General features: G+C 41.3%; 1 protein-coding gene across 5 annotated transcripts in view; it reads left to right on the top strand.

Annotated features, from left to right (window-relative positions):
• SMOC1 (SPARC related modular calcium binding 1) overlaps nucleotides 1–22,619 on the top strand; it is a 124,890-nt gene that overhangs the window by 24,705 nt on the left and 77,566 nt on the right. For all 5 annotated transcript variants that reach the window (XM_058025445.1, XM_058025446.1, XM_058025448.1 and 2 more), the window contains exons 2-3: nucleotides 13,536–13,707; nucleotides 21,503–21,615. In XM_058025445.1, coding sequence (XP_057881428.1) covers nucleotides 13,536–13,707; nucleotides 21,503–21,615 — 285 coding nt within the window. The remainder of the gene's footprint in view (nucleotides 1–13,535; nucleotides 13,708–21,502; nucleotides 21,616–22,619) is intronic.

A 22,619-nucleotide genomic window follows, 5' to 3' on the forward strand; every position in this document is an offset into this window, starting at 1 on the left:
TGTGTTATTTGAATGAGGAAAAATACATGGTGTAATTCTTGCATGGGTGGCTGCAGGTGAATGGGGAGAAGTGATTAGTAATATTTCACTTTCCCTGTTCCCTGCCAATGCTTGCCTGCTGTCCCCTCAAGCAGTATAGTATTGCATGAGCATTCGGCAGCCTGCCCTTCAGTTGTGCTGTTCAGTGATAAAGCAAGTCCTGCTGTTTCTGATCCTTTCTGCTGGTGTCACTTCTTCCTGGGATCATCTTCTGATTGGCCATGGTCCAGGCTGCTGTGAAGGTGGGCAATTTTCTCCAGTCAGAAGAGGAACCTAAATTATTTGGGTCAGAAAAGCACATTTCTTCAGATGAAATTGGCCCAGTAGCCTCTTAAGCTATATAATGCACAAGGAAAGAAAGCAAGCTGCTTAACCCTTTACAGAAGCTCACTGTATTCTTCTAGATGTGGTGATGGTGTGAGTACTCTCCATAGTCTGAAGCAGTCACAAAGCTGTATGAAGTTGGTATCACAGCCTGCTTTAAGTCTGTCAGCTAAGAATGTCAGTTTGGTCTCTGTCCGCTGTGAGAAGCCTGACCAGTGAGCCTGAGTATGTGTTTGTACTGAGGCCAGGTCTTAGACCAGACAGAAAGAGATCCAGAAAATCTGAGGAATCCAGATAAAACCGCAGATGTTTTCCCATAGCTTTTTCAATAACATGCCCTGAAAAGGAAGATGAGAGACTGCAATAATCTTGCCAATTATCTGTGTCAAAGATTTATTGTGCAAAGGTGTCATATTTGCTTATATTAAGACTGATATCCTGCTCCCTTTGGGGAGGCAGACAGCAAAAACAGACTGATATGTATATGAGAATTTTTTTTTTAGCCTCCACTAGAGAGATGCACAGATCGCAGCACAAAGTTGGTTGAGCACTTCCAAAACCCCAATGAGGGGCAACTGGAGGAAAATTACCCTGGTGAGTGCTGTGTGAATTGCTGTAGAGATGGCTGCTTGTATGGAATGCTGTCAGTGCTAGACAGAGCAGCTCATGTATGGAAATACTGGAAAAGATACCAAAGATATCCAAGCCCACTGGCTTGGGTATCTTTTGACTGCAAGGGGCTTGGTGACAATGTAAGTTAACTTCATTTGTGTTTAAAATGAAATGCTGTAGAACTGGAAATACTCAAAACTTACTTCCCCAGAAAATAAGGAAAGTATGTCTGCTTTTAGCAATAAGGAAGCAGTATGAGTATTCTGCAGCTCCTCACTAAATCGTGAAAAATTCAGTGTAGCTAGAATTGCCCTTTCTGTAGCTTGAAAGTAAACACACTAAAATAAACAGTTCTATAGTACAAAATGTTGTGAAAAAGCTGTCACCCTGAGAGTGAACAGCCTGTATTAAGATCAGTCACTAACACCTTTCTTCTTGGGAGTGGGGGTTTAAATATATCTATAACACAGTGGGAGGAAGGGAAGTGCTGTGGTGGAAAATGGATTTTGTATTTTGCTGGGGAAGCTCATGTCAACAGTCTGGGGCAGCATCAAGATACCTGTAAATATTTCTTCTTTTGAAGATACTACTGTCCTTGCTTCCCATTCTGCATAATAAAACTGCAGACCTCATAGCAGCAACCTGACAGCTTAGAGATGTATTTCCCTTTGCTCTAAGAAAGACACTGAAAGGGCCAAAGTGTGCCCAGAGAAGGACAATGAAGCTGGGGAAGGGTCTTGAGCACAAGTCTGAGAAGCAGCTGCAGGAGCTGGGGTTATTCAGTCTGGAGAAAAGGAGGCTCAGGGTGCCCCTATTGCTCTCTATAACTCCTGAAAGGCGGCTGTAGCCAGGTGGTGGTTGGCCTCTTCTTTGAGGTAACAAGTGACAGCACAAAAGGAAATGGCCTAAAGTTGCACCAGGGGAGGCTTAGATTGGATATTAGGAAATGTTTTTTCACTGAAATTGATGCCAACTATTGGAACAGGCTGCCCAGGAAAGTGATTGAGTCACCATCCCTGGAGGCATTTCAAAGATGTGTAGATATGGTGTTTAGGGACATGGTTTAGTGGAGAACTTGGCAGTGCTGGGTTAATGGTTGGACTTGATTATAGAGGTCTTTTCCAAACTAAATGATTCTGTTCTGTGTTTCCTTGTAGAGCTCAGCAGGAGAGGTTCTGCTGGGAACATCATACAAACCACATCTGTCACTTCAGTATGGAAAATATGCCTGACCTGTGTAAGCAGATTCTCATGCAAAAGCAGGTTTTCATGCTAGTGTGGAGTAATATTGCTGGGTAGTTCAGCAGTAGTGCTAAAATACAATATCTTACTTCCAAGCTCTATTGGAAGGCATGTGAACTGTGCTTGAACAGTCTGGAAAACTTTGCACACTAACAACTTACTAGTTTGAAATGGTGTTGCCTAGTTTAGCTCTTCAGTGAATGGGAGTGCTGTAGAGATGCTTGACCTGTTTTTCTTTCCTCTCAAAGTTCACAGTCAGCACCTAGGTTACTGCTACAATTTTTAAGAAAGGCACAAGTAATTACTGTAAACAAGTCCTGTCTGCAGGAATCAGGAAGTGTACTTAGTCTTCTGAATGTTGTCTGACAGAAGATGATGGCATTCGAGCTAACCATGGTGCCCCTGACAAGGGTCCTTCCTTCTTGCCTCACTCAAGCACATCATTTAGAAGTGTTTCTCGGTAGCACTTCAAATTCCTGAAGCAACCAGTTCATGCATCTTGTCTGATATGGAAAGGTTTTTATCGTATATTTAGACTGTCATAATAACTGACTATTTTTTTGAGGCAGGAGTGGAGAGCAGAGAATGAGTTTCATGCCAGAAGAATGGAAGTTCCTATCCTGAGGCTTTTCTGCACAGCAGCTTCTTCAATTTGTGATGCAGAAAGATCTTGGTAGTGGGAAAAGCTTTTCTGCTACTGCTTGTGCTGTCCCAAAAGGCTGTAACTGCCTGACAGTCTAAGAAAGCGTTGTCCAGCATTTTCTTCCCATGGCAAAACTCTGGATGGTTAAGGCTACAAAACTGAGAGAAGCATTTAATTTAAACATAAGTAGAAGGATGAGAATTACTGGTAAACACTGTAAAATACAATGCAAACAGAACTACAGAATGAAGTAATGAAACAATGAATCTTTCCCTTAGTGAGTTGGAAGGAAAAGTTAATTTTTTCTGACTTTTTACAGAGCTTTCATTTCGCTTTTGTACTTCCTTTCCTGATTCTTTCCCTCTTGTTCTCAATTCCTGGCTGGCACACTTTTTTCTTGGTTATCAGGGTTGGGTTATTTCACTCTGACTTTAAAAGTTGCCTTGTGTTCAATGTGTCTGTCTGGATCACTGTAGAATACACCAAGGTGGGTTTGGCCCTTGAAGCAGTGAGTATTAAGCCAAGCCTGTGATACTTATGATGTTGACAGCATCCTAGTGAAGGGCTATTCAGAAGACTCTCTGCTGGCCTGCTGAAGCAAGAGTTAAGATATCTAAATGGTCTTTTTAAAAGTTGTCATCTGACTTGTGGAAAGCCGAGTCTCTGAAACTACTTGTCTGTAGATCAGATGCATATGATCTTAAAGTTAAATATGCATGTGTTGGTAGGTGGACATCACTACTGCAGTGAGATGTAGGGGGAGTCAATAGTACCTCATGGCAATTAACTGAAGAGTTAATTTATCTATTAACCAACCAGTTCTCTTCTGGTAAGGAGAATGTCTTTATTGTTGCCAATTAATCTATAAACCAGAAGTCCAGGGGTAACACATCCTCTATGCTGTTAGGAAAAACCCTTTCTTTTTTAACAGTACTGGAATAATGTTAGTAATAAATGTAAGAAAGCTGCTGCTGCTTTCACAAGCTACTCTGTGTTTAATAAGAGTACATGATATTATGTATGAACAAAGTGAAATTCCAGTCTTTTCTTCAGTTCTGCTGTCTCTGACACTTCAGAGGAGTAATACAGCAATGGGGGCAACTTCCTTTATTGCTCTGTACAGCTTTGAGACCTGTGGGAGGTGAAGGCTGTTACTCTGTATAGATGATCAGGCCAGAACCCAGCTCTGGACAGCTCTCTGGAGATGGCAAGGTCGGCCCGTAGAAGGAGACGTGTCAGTTCTGTCCCCAGACAGTCCTTCAGAAGCTTTGGCACTGGAGTGCTGGTGATAGCAAATGTAAAGCTGCATGAAGTGGGGAGAAGCTCCTGATGCAACCATCTGCAGTTAAGCGTTGTATTTGGACTGTAAAGGGGTAAGAATATAGTTAAGGAAAGTGAACCCTTGAGTGTTCTCAGTATCTCCTTTTTTAATGTTCCTTCTGTGCAATGGAATGTCAGACTTGGCATTCATTTGGTATGCATCTCCTGATGGGCAGCCAGCCCTTGGTAGGTTTTGAACTAATGAGATCAACTATTTCTAATATCTACTTCTTGGTTCTGCTGTTGGCAGCAGTTACACCAAACATAATGAAGGCTGGATGCCAGCTTCAATTTGAATGCCTCTTTCAGCATTTTTGAGGAATTGATTTAGGGACCAAAGTTTGTAGAGCTATCGAGTTATAATGGGTGGCATTCTCCATCCTGGAAGATCTACAAGGACAAATAATTTGTGATGGAAGAAGTGCCCTTGTATAGTTTTATTTCCATTGGAGCTCAACCCTGAAGATGTGGCTGCCAAACTGAGTTTGTAAACTATGTTCAGTCATCATGTCTCCCTACGAGATTATCTTCTAGCAGAACAGAGCAGTTCCAGAGGTGGTGGTGGTGTTCATACACCTGCTTTGTCTACAGTAATAGTGTCTAATACATGTGGCTGTGACTGAAGGGTGACAGTGGTTGTGGTGTAGACTAGAAAGTGGGGAAAGGGTGTCTGGCTTGAGGTAAACTCAGTTGTATGTCTGGCTGTGAGTACTTACATAATGTGCCTTTTGTGCATGCCGAAGGTATTGGTGTTTATGTAGGAGACTGTTCAGGAGGTTATGAGGCCATCTTTAGTAAGACTTGCTATCTGCTTTTTGCAGTGGGCAATCTCTGGCGTGGCTAGAAACTTTTGTTTTATTGGGAAAAAGGGGTTATGGGAGGAGAATATGTAATTTTTATCTTGCTAGTTTGGGATATTTAGGAAGCTTATCAACCAGCTTGGAGACTCTGCTTAGAGTAGGTGCCCACTCTTCAGCAATAACATTGTGCAAGTAAAGGGCAAAGTACTTGGAATTGTTGAGAGAAAGACAGCATGATAAGCTGCTTAAGACAAGGGGGATCCAGGTGAATTGATGTCAGGTGATGTTGACAAATTTTAGGGGCTTTGGGTTTAGAAGGAAGCCCTTTATACTTATCAGGATACTGATGAAAAATCAGCAGAATTCATAAAACAGCTTATTCATTTAAGAATGCTTCAGCAAAACTTAGTTGTCATCAGACATGCTTGAATTTTATGTGTAACCCCACAGAACATACCAACGACTCACATGGAAGGCTTATATCAAGACTATTCCAGTACTCCAATCTCTTGCAAATGGGGATTTGGGAAGGATTCCTAGGCTGACTGCATAGCCCGTCCTGCTAAAAGTAGTGCAGGAGGGAAAATAGGCTCAAGAAAGTATTATTTCACAGCCACTTTCTGTAAGTGGCTAGACTTCCCACAGAAGTCTACAAATCCTGGAACTGACTTTTAGTGGTTTATACAGTGGAGGGTAAGAAAGTACTTCAGTCTCCATGATTTGAGAGACCTGGGGCTGAGGAGGAAGAGTCTGTGCAATGGTTTGAAGCATTCAGTATGCTAATGCTTGGGAAGCTTGGGGATCACTCTTCATGGAAATCTTGCTTGAATTACTGTCCTTTGTTGAAGTATACACCTGGTATTTCTTCAGCCCTTCTGCTTTTCTGGGATCTTCTTTTGAGAAAAACATATGCCATTACAATGGAATCACTGACTTCTCACCTAGTGACAGCACAAAGTTGTAATCCTGCTACATTTGCTAGTGGAGATCAACAGCTTCAGCTATGATTTTGACAGACTAAAGTAGGGGATATGGTTTCTGAGAGATTAACTTGGCATAAGGTATACAGTATGGTGTTTTGAGTTTGTTTTCTGAGTTATGCTGAATAAGCACAGGACTCCTTAAACTGGAAAGACTGGATTGTGTTATTAAACAATACAATTTAGTGAAGACAAGATTCCACGTTTTATATTAATGGAAGTTTTGCTGTTATTGTCTTGGGACAAGAAGTTCATTGCTTGACTGTTCAAACATTTGGATTTTCTATCTGGTTCAACATGTATAGTAGCAAAGGTAAAGAGAAGAAATAGTCCAAGTTAAACATACCTTTTCTTGTCAATGTGTTTGACAAATTAAATATAATCTCAAATTTGTTCTAGGCTTACATGTTACCTTGGCTGCAGGAATACTTTGAGTAGAGAGTGAGTTTTAACAGAAACTGAAGTAATTACTTCAAATAAATTAAATCATTCTCTACCTTAATACTGCCAGACTTACTAGAAAGATTTAAAAGTTGTGTGTTAGAAATGTGAGACTTAAGATGAAGTTTCTGTTTTGTGTTTAAGTTTGGGTTTCCTCCACTGTTCAGATGATTGGTGTACTGAACTTATGAGATGCTTAAACTTGTGACTTACAAAACTGAAGTTGGATTTTATGAAGGCGATACAGCCATGTGGATATAACAATTGTGTGGGAGAAGGGATTATTTTAAAATATGAAATTATTTCTTGTCCCTGGTGTCTCTGGCATTTTCTTTCCCACAAGTAAATGTAGTTAGGCACTTCCATAAACTTGCATGTCAAAAACAAAAATAGAGAATTTTAAAAGTTCACTTTCTGACTGCAATGACTTTTTTTCCTATAAACAATGAAATCACAACAATAAAAATCCCAGAGAGCTGCTCTGAGATGAAGTGCAATTCTAAGGGTTTCTCCCAAACCCTTGGTGGGCTCTTCTACCAAACCTGTGGTGGGCACCTCAAATCCTCCATTAGGCAGCTTCTCTGGATCTAGTACCTAGTCTTCTAAAAACAGAACACAGCTGCTGCATCATGTTTGGGGATCAGATTGCAAAGAAAACCAAAGTATTATTTCCTATCTAAAAGTAATCTAACAGATGAAGCATAATCCTTAAGTGCTGCCTTTCATTGCTGCCTTTGGCTTACACAAAGCAAAGCTTGAGGAAAGAAAAGTCACTGCAGAAAAATGAAGTTTCTAGCCTGTAAGAGCAAAAAACTGTCTTGAATTCAACTCTTACAAATAAATCTAGAGTTTGCTGGCTTTGCAATGTGCTCCCATGCATTTGCTCAGCCTTTACCATCTTCAAGCACAGGCTCTGTGCTTTGAACCCATTCTTGTTTGCACAGCTGGAGGCTTGGGATTGAAACGTAAGTGGTGCTTTAACTTAGGCTAGACTCTTCACTTTTCGGGGGGGTGACTCAAGGAATAAAAGTATTACAATATCTTTCTTGTAAGTACCTTCTACCTGGGGGAAGTGCCCTTCTGAAATTTGTTGGGAAAGCCTTAAGTCTTAAAAACTGTATAAAACAGTGGGATGCTAAAAATCTCCACCCAAGGAGTGGAACTTCTTAAGATGGAGCACTTTGAGAACCTTTGTCTTAATAAGTTATCCAGGTGCCAGTGAAGTACAAACTTGTGAGTGTTTCCAGAAAGGGTATATTAAAATAAATAAATCTATTCCTTCCCCTGCCCCAAAACACACGACAAACTTCCCAGGAAGTTCACTTCAAAAGCCTTTTTTCACTTGCTAGGTTCTGAGGCTGCGTGGGCACTTTCAGGACAGAGGCTGGACAGCCCAGTCAGCTGTTGAGAGTTTGGTGGCTCTGGTTGGTGTCTTTCTGCATGTGTAAGACTGCAGACCCTGAGAGAGTTTTTAAGACTTTCAAATTCTCCTCTTTGTATTCCTAGAAGCGAGGCATTTTGGGTCTCCGGCTCAGAACAGGATCTCTGACCCCTGTGAAACCTGCTAGGATCTTGGTTCCATGGCAGGAAACTTGGCTGAAGTCCAAAACCAGTGGTTGAAATTAAAGTCCTTGTGCCCTGTAGGCAACCTGCCATAGGGCTGAGAGTCTTGCCATGATTAAAACTGTAACTTGGCTCCAGTTCTGCCTCCAGAATGGCTGGTTGCACCAGTTTGGAGCCTGAAACTGAAGCATAAAAATGTGAAATGATTCTTTCCAACAGCAACAAAAATGTTGAGAAGTTTATAGTCTCCCTTAATGTGTAAAATGGTATGGTTTTTCTGAGGAGTTCTCTCTGGGAAGGAGAGAACTCATTGCTCATTTGTACTTAAGTCAGGCCAGTCTGAGTACTTTGACTAATGAGAGGGTGATCTGTGCCATATGAATATATACCTTTGCTAGATGAATCACCTTTCCCAAGACATGTTCAAAGGGTCTTCAAACTTGAAATCTGCCAAAACAGGAGTAAAGTATTGCATGTGCTGTTTTGTCTATCTCAGTTTTGTGAGGCAGCAGCACTCTGCAGTACTAATCTGAACTGAAGCTGCTAAGTAGCAGAGGCACCTCTGTTTTGATCTGTGGTGAACGCTAGATTTGTTTCTCAATAGATTTCCACTTTCTCACGTTCGTGTCGTTTGTGTCCCTTGCTCTCTCTTTTCCCTGAAGCCTTGCTAAGGCATGTTACTGTGGTACTACAATGCCTTGGCCATTTCTCGTTACCTCCATCACAAAAGGCTCTGCTGTTCTGTTTGTGCTTATAATGTACCCAGATGGTGAATAGAATGAGTGACCACCAAGCTCATTTTCACTTGTGGGGTCAGACCTTTTTCTGCTAAATAACACAAGTGTTCCCAGCTGCTGTGCAGCTGCAGGGAGTCTGCTTTCCTTCACAGGCATTAAAAACCCTTTAATCAGTGTTTGTTGTTTGTCAGCAGCGGTGTTGAGGTGTGGAGAAAAAGAACAGATATGCTTTGTTGGCAAAGTTAACTTATTTCTGACCTCTTATCTTCCCTTTTTCTTTTCAAGTCTGAAGAAGTAGAAAGCAGTTTGGGAAGTGGTTTCTGCAAGCACCTGTGTAAATGTATTTGCTAAAGGAGGAGGTTTGTGTCCTTATACAGATAGAACGTTTGACATAAAAGGATGCTCTGAGAGCTGCATTGAACTGGAAACTCTTTAGGGCAGGGACTCAAACTGGCTGGAATAGGCACTGTGCAGACTCCCTAAGTGTAAATAAATGTTACATAAATACAAATACTGTTGCTTAATACTAGTGTTACTTATCTTAGTATTGAGTCTATAGTCAATGGATCCCATTTGCAGTCTGGTCAATTTTAACTTTTTCCTGTTAAATAGATTATTCCTTCTAGTTTTGGAAGGGGGATTGTTCATTTTGTTGTTTTTGGTTTTTTTGGTTGTTTTTTTTTTTTTTTTTAGCTGAGGTTTTGTGTTTGTGGTGGTTTGTTTGTTTTCCTTTTAGTTGTACTTGTAATAGCTTTCTTCTCATGAAGGAAAAGGGAGGAGTTAAGAGCTGATAAGCTGTCTCCAATCCCATTTGCTTTGGTTGTAGTCTGTTCTGAAACAAATGGGAACACAGAAATCAAGAAGAAGCTTTGAAAAATTTCAGAGCTAAGATAATTATTTTCCTCTTCTTTCTAGATGAAGCTTGGAAACCTGCTGGTGCTGCACATGTTTGCAGGTTTGCTTTTAGCCTGAGTCCAGGTTTGCTCACATTGTGTGTCTGTGTGTAGAGAACCAAGCACTGCTCTGTGAGTAGTGATTTAGTTGTTTGCAAAGTCTGTCTGATGTCCTGGAGCTGTTGGGACATCAGGCTTTGATTTGAGCTTTGAAAGTCATCGTAGGACATTTAGCATTAAAGGCAGAATATTTAACTTGCTGCTCTTGCCCTGGAAAGACCAGAAGATCACATTCCTGTCTCCTGTGTTTGGGGAGGATGGGTACCAGGCATTAGGGCACATTGCTCACAGCCCTCAGCCCAGCTCGGCAGGATCTCCAGCAGTGACCAAGCAGCTCTTCTGGAGCAGGGCTGTGTCCTTGGGAAAGCAGTGCCTGTAGAATTTTTAAAATAAAAGTAGGATTTATAAAATAAAAATCAAACTGACTGTATATGGATTGTGGTCCTAGCTATTTAAATTACAGAACCAAGGGGTCTCCCCATGGTAGACAAGTTTTAGCATTCGTCCATTCTTTTTCTTCATGCAGCTGAAGTTGCTTACAGTGGAGGCCATGCTCTTAGACCAGCAAAATGCTCAAGGAAGACTTTTTCTGCTGGGCAGGAGGAGATGTACACTCAAAGCATTTAGGATATTAAATGTTGGTGTGTGGTCTGTATTGACCATCACTTCTGCAGCCTGAATGCTTACCTGCTAGAAGGGGACAAAGAACCACCATTTTATACCTGACTGCTGTCAGGGTTGCTGACCAAAGATAAGGGCTGTGAGTTACAGTGGAGCAGGTACCCTACTCTTAAGGGGAGTTTTGGAAGCCCTTCAGATCTCCTGGAGATATTGCTGGCCTTTCTGGCAGCATGGTTTGCTTGCGTGAGAAGAACTCTGATCAGACAGGTGTGATCCTGGATCCTTCTTGAATTTAATGCAGACTCACAGTTACAATCTACCTGAACAAAACAAGCACCATCTTGTGCAACTACGTAAACCATAAACTTTTTTGGGCAAGGCAGGTGTGGCATCTTCAGTGTCTGGAAAGCACCGAACATGCTGTGTGGGCGCCCTACTGTAATCCAAATTACAAATGCTAAAAAGGCTTTTGATTTTTTAAATTTTTTTTTTCTAATAACGTGATTCTTGGCTTAATTTGGGTAGGCAAGAACTTCACAGACTGCATTGGGGTGCTCTGCATGTTTCCTCAGGCCCTCATAATTAATCAATGTCGAGTTGTTTCTCTGTCTGCAAGGAGGCGCCTGAGGAAAGCTCTTCCACAGCCTTAGGTTTAACTTGTTTGTCAGCCCTCAGAACAACTTTCTGTTCTTTAGAATGACAAAGGGGTGTTCTTGATGTATTAGTCCCCTCTATACTAAATATTTTGGTACAGGCTGCAGAAGGCTTGAGTTTTCATGATACAAGAAGACTTTCAATAAGCTGGTAATAGTGTTTGATGCTGAGAACCAGTATTTCAGATTTTCTTGTTGAACCTCTGGCTAACTCATACCTGTAGAACTCAGCTTCTGACAAGGAATTTGCAAAAAGTTTCATGTCTGTAACTCAAGTCTCCAGTTGTGATAAATAGGAGATCTGTGTGTTCCTTCTAAACCAGAATGGCTCCTATGGCTCCTGTGTTGAATTGAATACTTACTTGCTGCATGTGCACTATACTGTCCTATCAGGCAGCTCTGCTTTGCAAGTCTGTTTATACACACAGTGTCTGACATCCCATGCTGAGAGGAGGCTTCAGCATCTTCAGTCTGTTGCTCTTTGCTGGATGTTTACAGTCACTACCAATATTTGCATTTTGGGGGCAACAGAAAGACATTACTGTAGCCAGAACAGTTCCAAGTTAAGTTGTGATAGTCCAACCATTGAAAAGAAAAAAATCTGGTCCAGCTTTATAGTGTTTTTATAGTCTAGTCCAGGTCTCTATAAACAATTTAAAATTGCCTTCAGGATTAAATTTTCCAATTTCCCATTTGGAGCAGGTGTTGCCAGGTTATAGAATGTGTTGCAGAAAAGGAACAAAAACATTTCAAAAACACTGTACTGTAACAAATATGTCAAGTCTGTGACAGAGGAGATCTTAAAAAATGTTTGCCCCACCAAAAGTAAAATGAATGCAAACCTTGCTTACTTTTCCCAGCTGTCATGTTTAAATAGGGGGTTTAGTAATGTACTGGTCTTTAAAAGATCCTGCAGTACAGTATGAAAATATGAAACTTCTCAATTGTTTTTCATTTAACTGTGGAGAAAAATTTTTTGTAATGAAAAAACCTACCAGCAACCAAATTTCAGAGATGCATGTTCTCGGAGTGGTTAGAAACCAACCCAAACTAGGCTTCAGGCAATGTTTTTTCAACAGTTTTAACCTCAAAGCATAGAGTAGACAGCTTTGTAGGAAACTGTAACACCAAGGTGATTATGGCAGTGACTCACACTTCCCTGTAAGGCATCCAGCTATCAACACACTTGGAGAGCTGTGGCTTTGTGCATGCAGGCAGGGTGTCAGTCAGTGCCCATTTGCCAGCCAGCTCTGAACTGCTGAGCTCAGAACTGCTTTGACAGTGGGCTGGGAAATCAGTGTGTTAGAGAGCAGCTCTGGTGCCCCCAGGCTTGCAGGGGGCTGTAGAAATGGGAGGTAGGGATGGGGAAGTGCAAGGCAGGTTTGACTTGCCTTTTATTTGCTTAATCTGCATGGAACTTGTTTGAAGAATCCTCTGAAATCTTCCTGTGAGCAAGTGATTGGGTTTGGGCAATAATTAAAGGTCTGACAAACCGCTAAGTGGGGTAGTATGGAAAGAGAAAAAGGCTGCTACTATCATGACTTGCCAAAAATTTCTGCAAGCAAGTAGTTATGGAAAGATCACCGTCAGTTTGGATCTTCAGGAAAACAATATGAACTTGGGAAAGAGACCTGGGTGTCCATACTATAGGCAGTTGAGAGTAGAGTTGAGGGTACAGCAGTAAACTCCTTCCAGATGTTGGGATTTGCAGGGAACAAGTAGACAAAAGGTGGGGACTCATGTGCATTGTGGGTTTCCCCATCACCAAAAATAAGGCAGAATGCCGAGGAAAACAGTAGTGATCATGATATGGAGAGAAGTGGTCTGAGTAAGAAGTAGGAAGGTTGGGATTATTCAAACTATGCAAGACTGGCGAAGGATGCCACATTTGTACAAAATGGGTTGCATCATGATGAAATGCCCAGGAAGAAGAGGTATGCAGAAAGATGATATAAGTTCAGACTTCTGAAAGGAAATAGATTTTCTCATAGTGTGCAATTAGATTGTGGGATGCATGGAGTGCAATTGCCAGCTGTGCTGGGTGTCATCAGGAAGGAACAAAAGGGGACTTAGGGAGTGTGCAGGTATGCTCTGGTAGGTGGTATTCACAGATGATATAAACAATGCTTTCAAAAACATCACTGATATAAAACTGGTTAATGCATGGTTCAACTACCAAGGCCAATCTTGATAGTTTATTTGTATTCCTGTCTTTGGTGATAAATTTTTTATGTGTCTGACTAAAATTGTCTAGTACCTGATATTGTTTGTGGCACAGCACTGGGCAAGCTAGGCTGTTGTGACTCAGTATTGCCCTTCCCGTGTGGGTTGTGTTTGGCTTTGCACATCTTACTTTTTTAGAGGTGAGGCAGAGTGAGTAATGTTTCCATTTTATTAAAAAGAATGGACTAGACCGTTAATATTTTTTAAAGATGTACGTGTTTCATTTAAAGTTCCCTTCAGGCAAGGTCAGCTTTGTGAGGCAGCTTAAAATGCATTACAGTCGCGTTGCTATTGTCACAAAGAAAAAAATACACCATGCTCCGTTTTGGGAAACCAAACAAAACCACTCTTTTTTTCTCTCCCTCCTTTTCCCACGTCCTTCAGTTTTTAATAAGTGACCGTGACAGAGACCCGCAGTGCAACCTGCACTGCTCGCGCTCGCAGGCCAAGCCGCTGTGCGCGTCCGACGGCAGAACGTACGAGTCCATGTGCGACTACCAGAGAGCCAAGTGCCGCGAGCCCGGGCTGAGCGTCGCGCACCGCGGCCGCTGCAAAGGTAGGTGCATTCCAGATGCCTCTGCGAGGAGAAGGGGGCAGCCTTGTAAGGAACTGAGCTCTTAGACCTTTGAGTTTAGTGCCGTGCTCTGAGAGTAATCTGATCTGGAATTGTGCGTTCCTGCAAGCATGGGTGTCTGAGTGTCGGTTTGGGCAACAGGGTATGAGCTGACTGAATTATCAGTGAAAGAAAGCAAAGGAGCCACAGGCATCACTGGAAAAGGGCTGAAATAGATTTCTGCAGACAGAAACAGCTGGACCCATGGAAGTACAAAACCAAATCCTGAAAGCAGACTTCTTCCTTGCTACCTGTGCTGATGAGGAATCAAGACACCTTTGACCCTTTGACTGGCAGGAATTTGGAGTGGGGAAGAATCTGATGCACACTAGGTGTCTAGTCCCTTTTCAGACATACACAGCCTTTCTGTGCTGAGCTATTTAAGAAGGCAGTGCATGCAAGGCTTTACATGGATTTTTTTTTTAAACATTTGCTGTTACGCATCTACTTGGAAGTATGAATACTGCCCCTCAATTCAGCTCTTAGTCTAAAGATGAAGTTGACACCAATAACTCTTTAAAAAAGTTTCTTGTCACACAAGTGATTTGCATTTACAACGAAGTGAAAAATAAAGTGGAGTCCATTTTCTGAGAGCACTATTGGCTCAGAGGGCAGATGGCACAGGTGTTTTTGGCAGTGGATTAATGTGACAGGAGAGAATCATTAAAATCCATGTGACAGGATAAAAAGAATTCATTTAAGCCTGGAATTTATTTATAAAGGCTTTCTTTACTATTTTAAAAATGTATCTTTGTTAGAATTACTTGATATAAAATGGAAATCTCTTTTCAATGTATTGACAGACTTTATAGTTCTGGTGAATTATGAGCCTGACTTCAAATATTGCTCTCTTTTAAACAGTTTCTCATTGGAAAAAACTTACTCATATTTTTTTTTTTGTTTGTTATTCCACCACTGCTGCGTTGGTTTATGGCAGCTTCTCCCATAGTATGAATTGAGGCCTTTGAATCAGGCTTCTTTCTAAATACTGGAAACCCAGAACCTTTCTTCATAGAACTTGAGAAACACTTGGATTGTTCTTGCAAGTGATGCATTTTTGAGTATCACAATAAGAGGCAGTATAGTGAGAGTCCTGTTTTTTCTTTCATTCCTTGAGCAGAGTGTTTTAAATAAGCAGCTCCATAGCTGATATTGGCATATAAACGGGCACTGTTCAATTGCTTAAAACATGACATCTGAAATGCAGTACCTCCATGTACTAAGGAAGTAGACAAAATTTGCTTCCCAAACTACAATCCCTACTGCATGTTGTGATTCCAGAGTCCCAAAGAAGTAACTGAGACTTTTTTTTGTCTTGGGCACAGGTAAGGTATATTTTCTTTCTGCTTTCTGATGCAACTGTAATGTTTAGTTGAAGCTGACTTGCATTCTCCTTTCCTTTTTCCTCTTACCCTATGGTACTATACAGTACCTAACAGCCCGGGAGTGTTTGTAAATTGCAAATCTTGCTTTTAACCCACTGGTGCTCCTGCCAATCCCTGTGAAGCAGGAATATTCTTTCAACTATATCACATGCAAATTTAACCTAGCTGGTAATTTCCATATGTGCAGCTCTTGAAAGGTATTTTGTTTTTCTAGCTGCATTAGGAACATGACCTCTAGTGCATAAAGATCACAGTTGTTGGCAAATCTGGGCAGTTGTGAGACAGCTGTGCTGAACTACAGGCTGTTGGCCAGGTCTGTATTGTGTACTTGCAAAAAGGAAGGTATTTCCAGCAGTGTTTGAGCACCCTATACTGCAGCAGGACATTGGGTATACCCTGAACAGCCTTCTCTCCTCCTGCATGACACATGCTCTACAGGGGTGCTCTCGTGGAAGTGTAAGGGATCCCATGGGCCTTCAAACTCAGTCATGTACAGTTGTGAGAGATACTGCACCCAAGAGCTTATCCTCATGGAATGAGAAGTTTTAACTTGCACTTCACTCTCTGAAAGGGGAAAAACAGCAGGCGACTAAAGTAAGTAGAAGAGAAAGTATCCTGTGGACAGCGAGGTATAGTTCTGCAGCCCAGATTATCATAGGCTTCCAGTGTATATGCTGATGGCTTGAACTGTGCTTGTGCCAAGGAAAACAGAATGGTTTCCATAGTGAGAACAGAACCTTTTTGATTCAAGTTAATGCTCTGTTCTCTCTCAAGAATCTAAAGACCTTTAAAGATGAAATCTTGCCAGCCCTTTGGGAGCTATAACCCTTATTCAGCTCTTATTTGTTGCTAGCTTCCTCACGTGCTTTTCAGTGAAATTCCTTCAGTGCTAAATTATCTGAACTCCCTCGAAACCCTCATGCATCACAAAGGGTTAAGAGTCAGGAGTAGTTTAAGGTGATCAAATTATCGCATCCCTGAAAAATGGAGCCTTGCTGATGGGATTCTAGAGAATAGTTCCAGATGCTATAGCTGTGTCTAAAACACACAGCCAAGCAATGCTACCTGAATCTTTTCTCAGGAGGCGTCGTAATATCTGGTGTTAAATAAGAGTTACACCTCAAAACTTTGCGGGGGTGAAGGACAAATACTTGTTAATCTTGACAGCTTGCCAAGAGGCATTTATGCAGTGATTGTTTTACTGGTATGTATCTGTGTCTGTGGCTTAGAGTACATTTAAGTTCTGTGTGAACTGGTTGATTTCTAGGAGCTTCTTTGGCTTATTTAATTACTATGCTGGAGTGTTCTAAAAGTTCTCTTTAGATTTATTAATTGGATTAATAAGTCTGCTGGTACAGAGTTTGCTCTTATCACAAGTCACTGTGTAGAATGAACCCATCTGTAAGTTACTGGTGGAGATTGTAGCAGGACCTTCAGCCTTTCTCCTGGGAGACAGTAAATGAACACAGCTTTTGGCTAATGTGCTAGAAAGGCAGGTCTTCTGACTGGTGCATTATTTGAAGATAATCTTTTCTACCTACTATTTTTGTTGGACGGAGATGATGTTTTGAAACCAGTTTGTCTGCTCACTAGATCCATGTGTTTTGTCTTCAAATTTGCTTTATTCTCCCTTGATTGTGAGTAAGAATGTCCTTCCTTGGCAGCAGTTAGTAAAATCTAAAATGGCTCTTGCGATCACTTTGCAAATTTAGGCATGTTCTGAATAAATTAGGGAACTCTGGAGTAGGAATGCAATATGGATATCAAAAAAGGAACAAAGTGCATTGATGTGAACGGAAGACAAGAAGGTGACCAGGAGTAGTCAGTGTGGATGGGGAAGTCATGCTTAACCAACCAGATTGCCTTCTGTGGTGGGACAGCTGGCTGGATAGATGAGGGAAGAGTAGTGGGTGTTGTCCACCTGGACTTCAGGAAGGCTTTTGGCACCCTCTCCTATGATATCCTCACAGGAAAGCTTAGGGAGTGCACACTGGACATGTGGACAGGGAAGTGGTTTGAGAGCTGCGTGGACAGCTGCCCAAAGAGGTTGTCCAGTCTCTTCCTCTGGAGATATCTGTAGCTGTCTCTAATCAGTCCTGAGCAGCATGCTCCAAGGGACCCCACCTTAGCAGGAAGTTTGGACAAGATGACCTCCAGTGGTCCCTACCAACATGAACCATTCTCTGTGGGTGACCAAGTTTCAGATTCCTGGTGTAGGACTTGGCCCAAATGAAGTGGAAAACAGTGAGGAGAGTGACTAATGATTGATATCCTGTACAACAGACAGGCATGTTTTTGTAGTTTGCTGAGATCCATTTTTGCCTGTTTTGTGCAAATACACAGATAATTGAGTAGATGGGTATGAACGTGCTGACTTTAGTGTAGCTGAACTGCTTCACGTCTGGTGGAGACCTGGCCTGTATGAGACCGTTACCTAATGGAACTGAAAATAGTTGGATCAATTTTTGCTATTTGAACTTTGGATACAAACATAAGAGAATTAAAAGTAAGTAGCTTTAATAGATTTTAGTGGTTGCATTGTATTGATTTGCTGCTAGTGTTATGTGAATCCTGGAGATGTTTTACTTTGTGTTTTTAGGAGAGCTTGGGTCTTTATACTGTGATGTTGTATGGTGTCAATACTGCCTCTGCCTGTTGAAGAGAGGTTGCTGGAATTCTTGGAGCCTGTTCAGGAGTGCAGTGTGTATGTTATGAGGGACACGGTGGTCTTGTTTGAATAAACTATTCATGGATAAGATCAGCCATGGTAACTAGCCAATATCATTGCAAAATCCAAATTATGTGCACCTGCATTGTGCTGATTAGGCCAGGGATGTCAAAAATATCACTTGTAGTTAACAATCTCCTCGTTGCCAGCTCCCAGCTTGAGAATAAATTTTCTTTAAAAGGCAGTTTTCTGAGCTACAGTCAATGTGTCCCAAGTTTGAAGATATTTAAAGTAAAATTCAGCAGGTCCGCTTTCAAAAGCAGTTATGCTGTTTTGGTTTTTCACCTAATGTATTGGTGGGAAAAGTGTCCAATTTAGTCTGTTTGAACCATGAAACTGGAATGCATTAATGCCATTCTGGTTTATAAACATGGTGTTTGATATTCCAGATAACATTTCTAAAAACAGTCAAGAAAGTGCTGAAACACTTGGGTAAGCAGTCAAAATGCAGAATAGGGTATATGAACCTACAATCATAAGATCAGGCTTTAGTAAAATTTGTAATGCGTCTTATTTGGGGTGAGCTATTTGACAGTTACTTTTTAAACACTTGGCACTTATGTAATACTTTACATTTTCTAATTAACAAAGCAAAAATAGCAAGGTGAAGTCATCTCACTGAAATCACATGTTGATGCAAACATTATAAAAATACCAGCCTGTGGAGTGAGGAAGAGAAGGATTGACAGTCCTTTTAAAAACAAACTGGTAAATGTTGATCTTAAAGGCACTGTTTTTACTGGAACTGATCTGTGGAAGACTGACAAAAAAGATAGCAATATGCATGCACCTCTCCACCCAGCGTGGTATAAAGGTGTTCCAAATCAAGGCTGTAAAAGGACTGGCATGCCCTTTGGAAATCAGTGAGGGAGGATGGGAGAGGTAATCAGTCCTGAGTGTTCATGAACAGGAGAAAAACTCTCTCTTCTCTGTACTTCAGCAGCAATTTGGGAAGAGTCACTGCTTGAGCCAACGATTGAAGTGCAGAAGGGGCTGCAACAACGATGAGCTCTTCAACACTGTGGTGTGGTGGTGGTGTGCTCTGAAGCATGCTCTGCTGGGTGGGAGTAGAGAGTTCAATCTATAAAGGCCTGTTAAAATTGCCAGGAGAGACATGGTAGCCTTAGCAATGATGTGTTTATACTATCTTCTGAAAGTAAGGGCTTGATCTTGTGCACGTTTCTTTGTTGATTAGACAAATTGGACAAGAAATGGGTTAGCTTCCCTTCTGCCTGGACTTCTAATGTATTTGTACTGTGGGGGATCTCACAAAATGTTTGTTTCTAGCAGCTCAGTGCTGATGCATTCAGTTTCAGTGGCGTAGTTGTGAGTGTGCCAACACGAAAGCAGATGGTATATGGAAGTGCTTTATGCTTCTGTTTTATGTTTGGGAGAGGAACCAGAAATGCCTGTCTGCAGTCTTGTATCCTCATATATAGAGACTAGAAAACACTTTCATTTGGGAATTTGTGGTTTGAATGTCATGTAAGAAATTCAGACCTATTTTTTTCCTTGCAAGTGCACGTCTCCATAATCTATGCTGATTTTTTTTTTCCGCTACTTGGTTGTCTCCTGTGAAGCAGAAGTTGAAAGTGATTTCAGTCAGGCAGATATGAAACGAAGTGCAGGCACACCATCTGGTTTTGTAGTAATGTCCTCTATTCTGCCAAGCAAGATTAGATTCTTAAGCTTGAACAGGAGATCTGCAGGTGATAGGTGTTCCAGTTAAAAGCATTGCAAGTTCTTCCTTTTCAGCTGAAAGAGTGAGCACATGTTTGGAAGATCAGTTGGCAGGACTATCCTCCACTGGAGATGTGCAAACAAGGTCTGATCATCTGGTCACATTGGCAAGCAGGCAAAAAGGAAATTCCATGTCAAAGCTGATGGATAACCAGAAAAAAAATACAGTATAAATTTTATTCAAGTATTTTTTATTCTGTAACAAATTCACACTTTATAGAGGTGCATAGTGGGCCCACCTGAGATCAAAGTTCCATATGCTTTGGTATTTTGCAAACACCCAACAAACAAATTAGTCTAAAGATAAGTGACATAGGATCAGAAGTGACATAAGGTCACACAGGGTGAGGTGAGCAACTTGTAATCACTGAGTGGTCATTGGCAGAATTCTTACAGGTACTGTTGCTTCCTAATGCAGAGCCTAAGCAGCGGCATCTTTACTGTATACTATTGCCCTGAATCATTCTTTTTCCAGAGAGAACAGTTTGATTTTCATAACTTCAGAAGACTTGTGAAATCCTTCTTGGGAAGTAATGTGATCTGTTTAAAATGAAACTGTGTTGACAAAACCTTAATCTCTTGAGTCATCAGATGTATAAATAAAGTGCTCAGCCTGAAAGCTGTGGTCTGTCTTTATCAAAACTGGTTACAGCATTGTCATTGATTTCTGTGTCTAGAGATGCCTGGATGGAAGTTACTTCTGTTGCCACACAATGTGAACTCAGTTGCTCTAAGAACCCAGACTGACTTTCTAATTTTATGCTGGTATTAGTGATTCTGTTGTCAAAGTTCGTGTGATTGATGAAACAGAATGGGATCTTCAGGGATCCAGTGGAATTTTTTGTTAACCAATATGATTTCCATGCCTGGTACAAGGAGGATTGAAACTTGTTCACTCTGTATGGTGCTGCTAAAAGATTTTGAAGTTTCTGCACTAAAAATCTTTGGTCAGTGGATTCTTGGGAGAAGAAAGAAGGTGCTAGTTCTGGTGTCAGAGTGTCATGGAAACAGATGTTCACTGTTTTCCTTCTCTTTCTAGACTGAACAGCAGTATTGTTAGACCTGATGTTTTAAAATGTAAACACTGAGTCAATCTGGTTCTCTGCAGGGCAGAACTTGCCTCTTTTTACCCATCAGTCATTAGAGTTAGACTTATCTGGATATACTCTGTAACCATGAGCTCCACCTGGAATGGGTTAAGGTCATGCTACACTTTGCCATCATCTGAAGTAAGAACTGAGATCTTAACCCCTTCAAACTCTGCTTGCAGAGCAATTTTTTTTCTTTTCTCTAAAGTGAGTAACTGATATGAGAAAGTTGTAATGCACACCTGGCTGTAAGCACTGGGACTAGAGGTAAAAGCTGGGTTTCAGGAAAGCACAGAAAATGGTGTATCTGCCTCATCTGAACCATACAGAGGGGGAAGTTCATATGGATGGCTGGCTATTTTAGTGTCTTCCTGGGAGAGTTACTCAGAGAAGAGGGGATCATCACTTCTTTTCCACCCTGCTTGCTGCTTGGCCTGAATTATTTGGTGATACTCAGCCATCCAGTTTCAGGCTGCTAATGGCATTTCATTGTGTGGGCAGTGTGCTCCAGTGCTGGTTGAAAGAAGCTTCCAGGGTCCTTAGATGACCATAAAAACTATTGGCTAGGAAATTAGGCAGTTCTTAATTAACTGAGTTGTAATTTCATTGCCTGGGTTCATATTTGTCTTTAGGATTATGAGTGGTAACTCCATATCTACCTTGTGAATGTGCAGGTAATGGTCTTTTATACTTCATATTTATTTGTTTTGGGGTTTTTTCCCTCGTAGCTGAGTGGGTCTTCTGGTAGCTTTTGGAGAGGCCAAATTGCAATGTGAGTTTTGCTTTTCTCTTGGTAGATGCTGGCCAAAGCAAGTGTCGATTAGAGAGAGCTCAAGCACTGGAACAGGCAAAGAAGCCTCAGGAAGCAGTCTTCATCCCAGAATGCAATGAGGATGGATCTTTCATGCAGGTACAATTTCTATTTGCTTCATTCAGCCAGGCTTTGGGTGTCTGTGGGAGATTCAATGTTAAGGGGTGAACCAGGTGATGATAGCAGAGTGGGTGCACACTCTGACCCAGTTACTTGGGTAAAAATTTGAAAGCTGGGAACTTTGTTAGGAACAGAAGTTTTGATTCTGTCACAATACCTTAAAAAGACATACACATATGCAATAGCACCCAGCTCCAGTGCAGTACAGAAAAAAATGGCAATAATTTTCAGCATTGCATAGAAAAAAAAAAAAAAAACAGTTGCAGGGGAGGTCATTTTTTCCATGAAGAGGGGGTGCAAAGAGAGGTGTGGCTTACACACACAGAGCAGGGTGGATGCAGCTGATTCTGCTCTTACCTCTGCTTCATCTATCCCAGGAAAAAAGCAGTCTGTTCAGCCTCTTCCTTCTGCTGGTTACTCTTTGTGCTATATATCCTGTAGTGATTTGGAGGACTGGCAGAGAGGAGATGGGGCTGTTTTGTTTGGGTTTTTGATTCCTCACTGTTCAGTCGCTGAAGTTTGCCAGAGCAGGGTAGAAATGAGGAGTGATACCTGGTTCTGTTACCCCTTGCATATTGGGCAGTGCCCTAGTGCTGACTGAACTGGCTGTTAAAAATGGCCCATGCACAGTTTCCTGACACAGTTTCATGCTGTCTGCTCAGTTTTGCATGCATCTAAAAAGTTAAAAACCTGCAACCTACAAAACCTGGGACCTCTACTTTGTGGGTTTAGGTAAATCACAGAATGTTTTTTGCCTAACTTTTCATATACCTCATACTGTTCTAGATACCTTCTTTCTTGGAGAAATTTTAGGATATATTGGTTGTTTGCAGGGTCTTCTGAAGTTAAAAGAAAGTCCAAGACAGAATCAGTATTTGCTTAAAAAAGATGAGAAAGGCAGAGAACTTTGGATTTGGTTCAAACATTTTGTGATGCCTGGGGGGATAGGAGAGGAAAGATTTTTTTTTGTGATAACCCACCAA

Source organism: Melospiza georgiana, chromosome 6, assembly GCF_028018845.1.
Source record: "Melospiza georgiana isolate bMelGeo1 chromosome 6, bMelGeo1.pri, whole genome shotgun sequence".
In the NCBI taxonomy this organism is placed as follows: domain Eukaryota; kingdom Metazoa; phylum Chordata; class Aves; order Passeriformes; family Passerellidae; genus Melospiza; species Melospiza georgiana.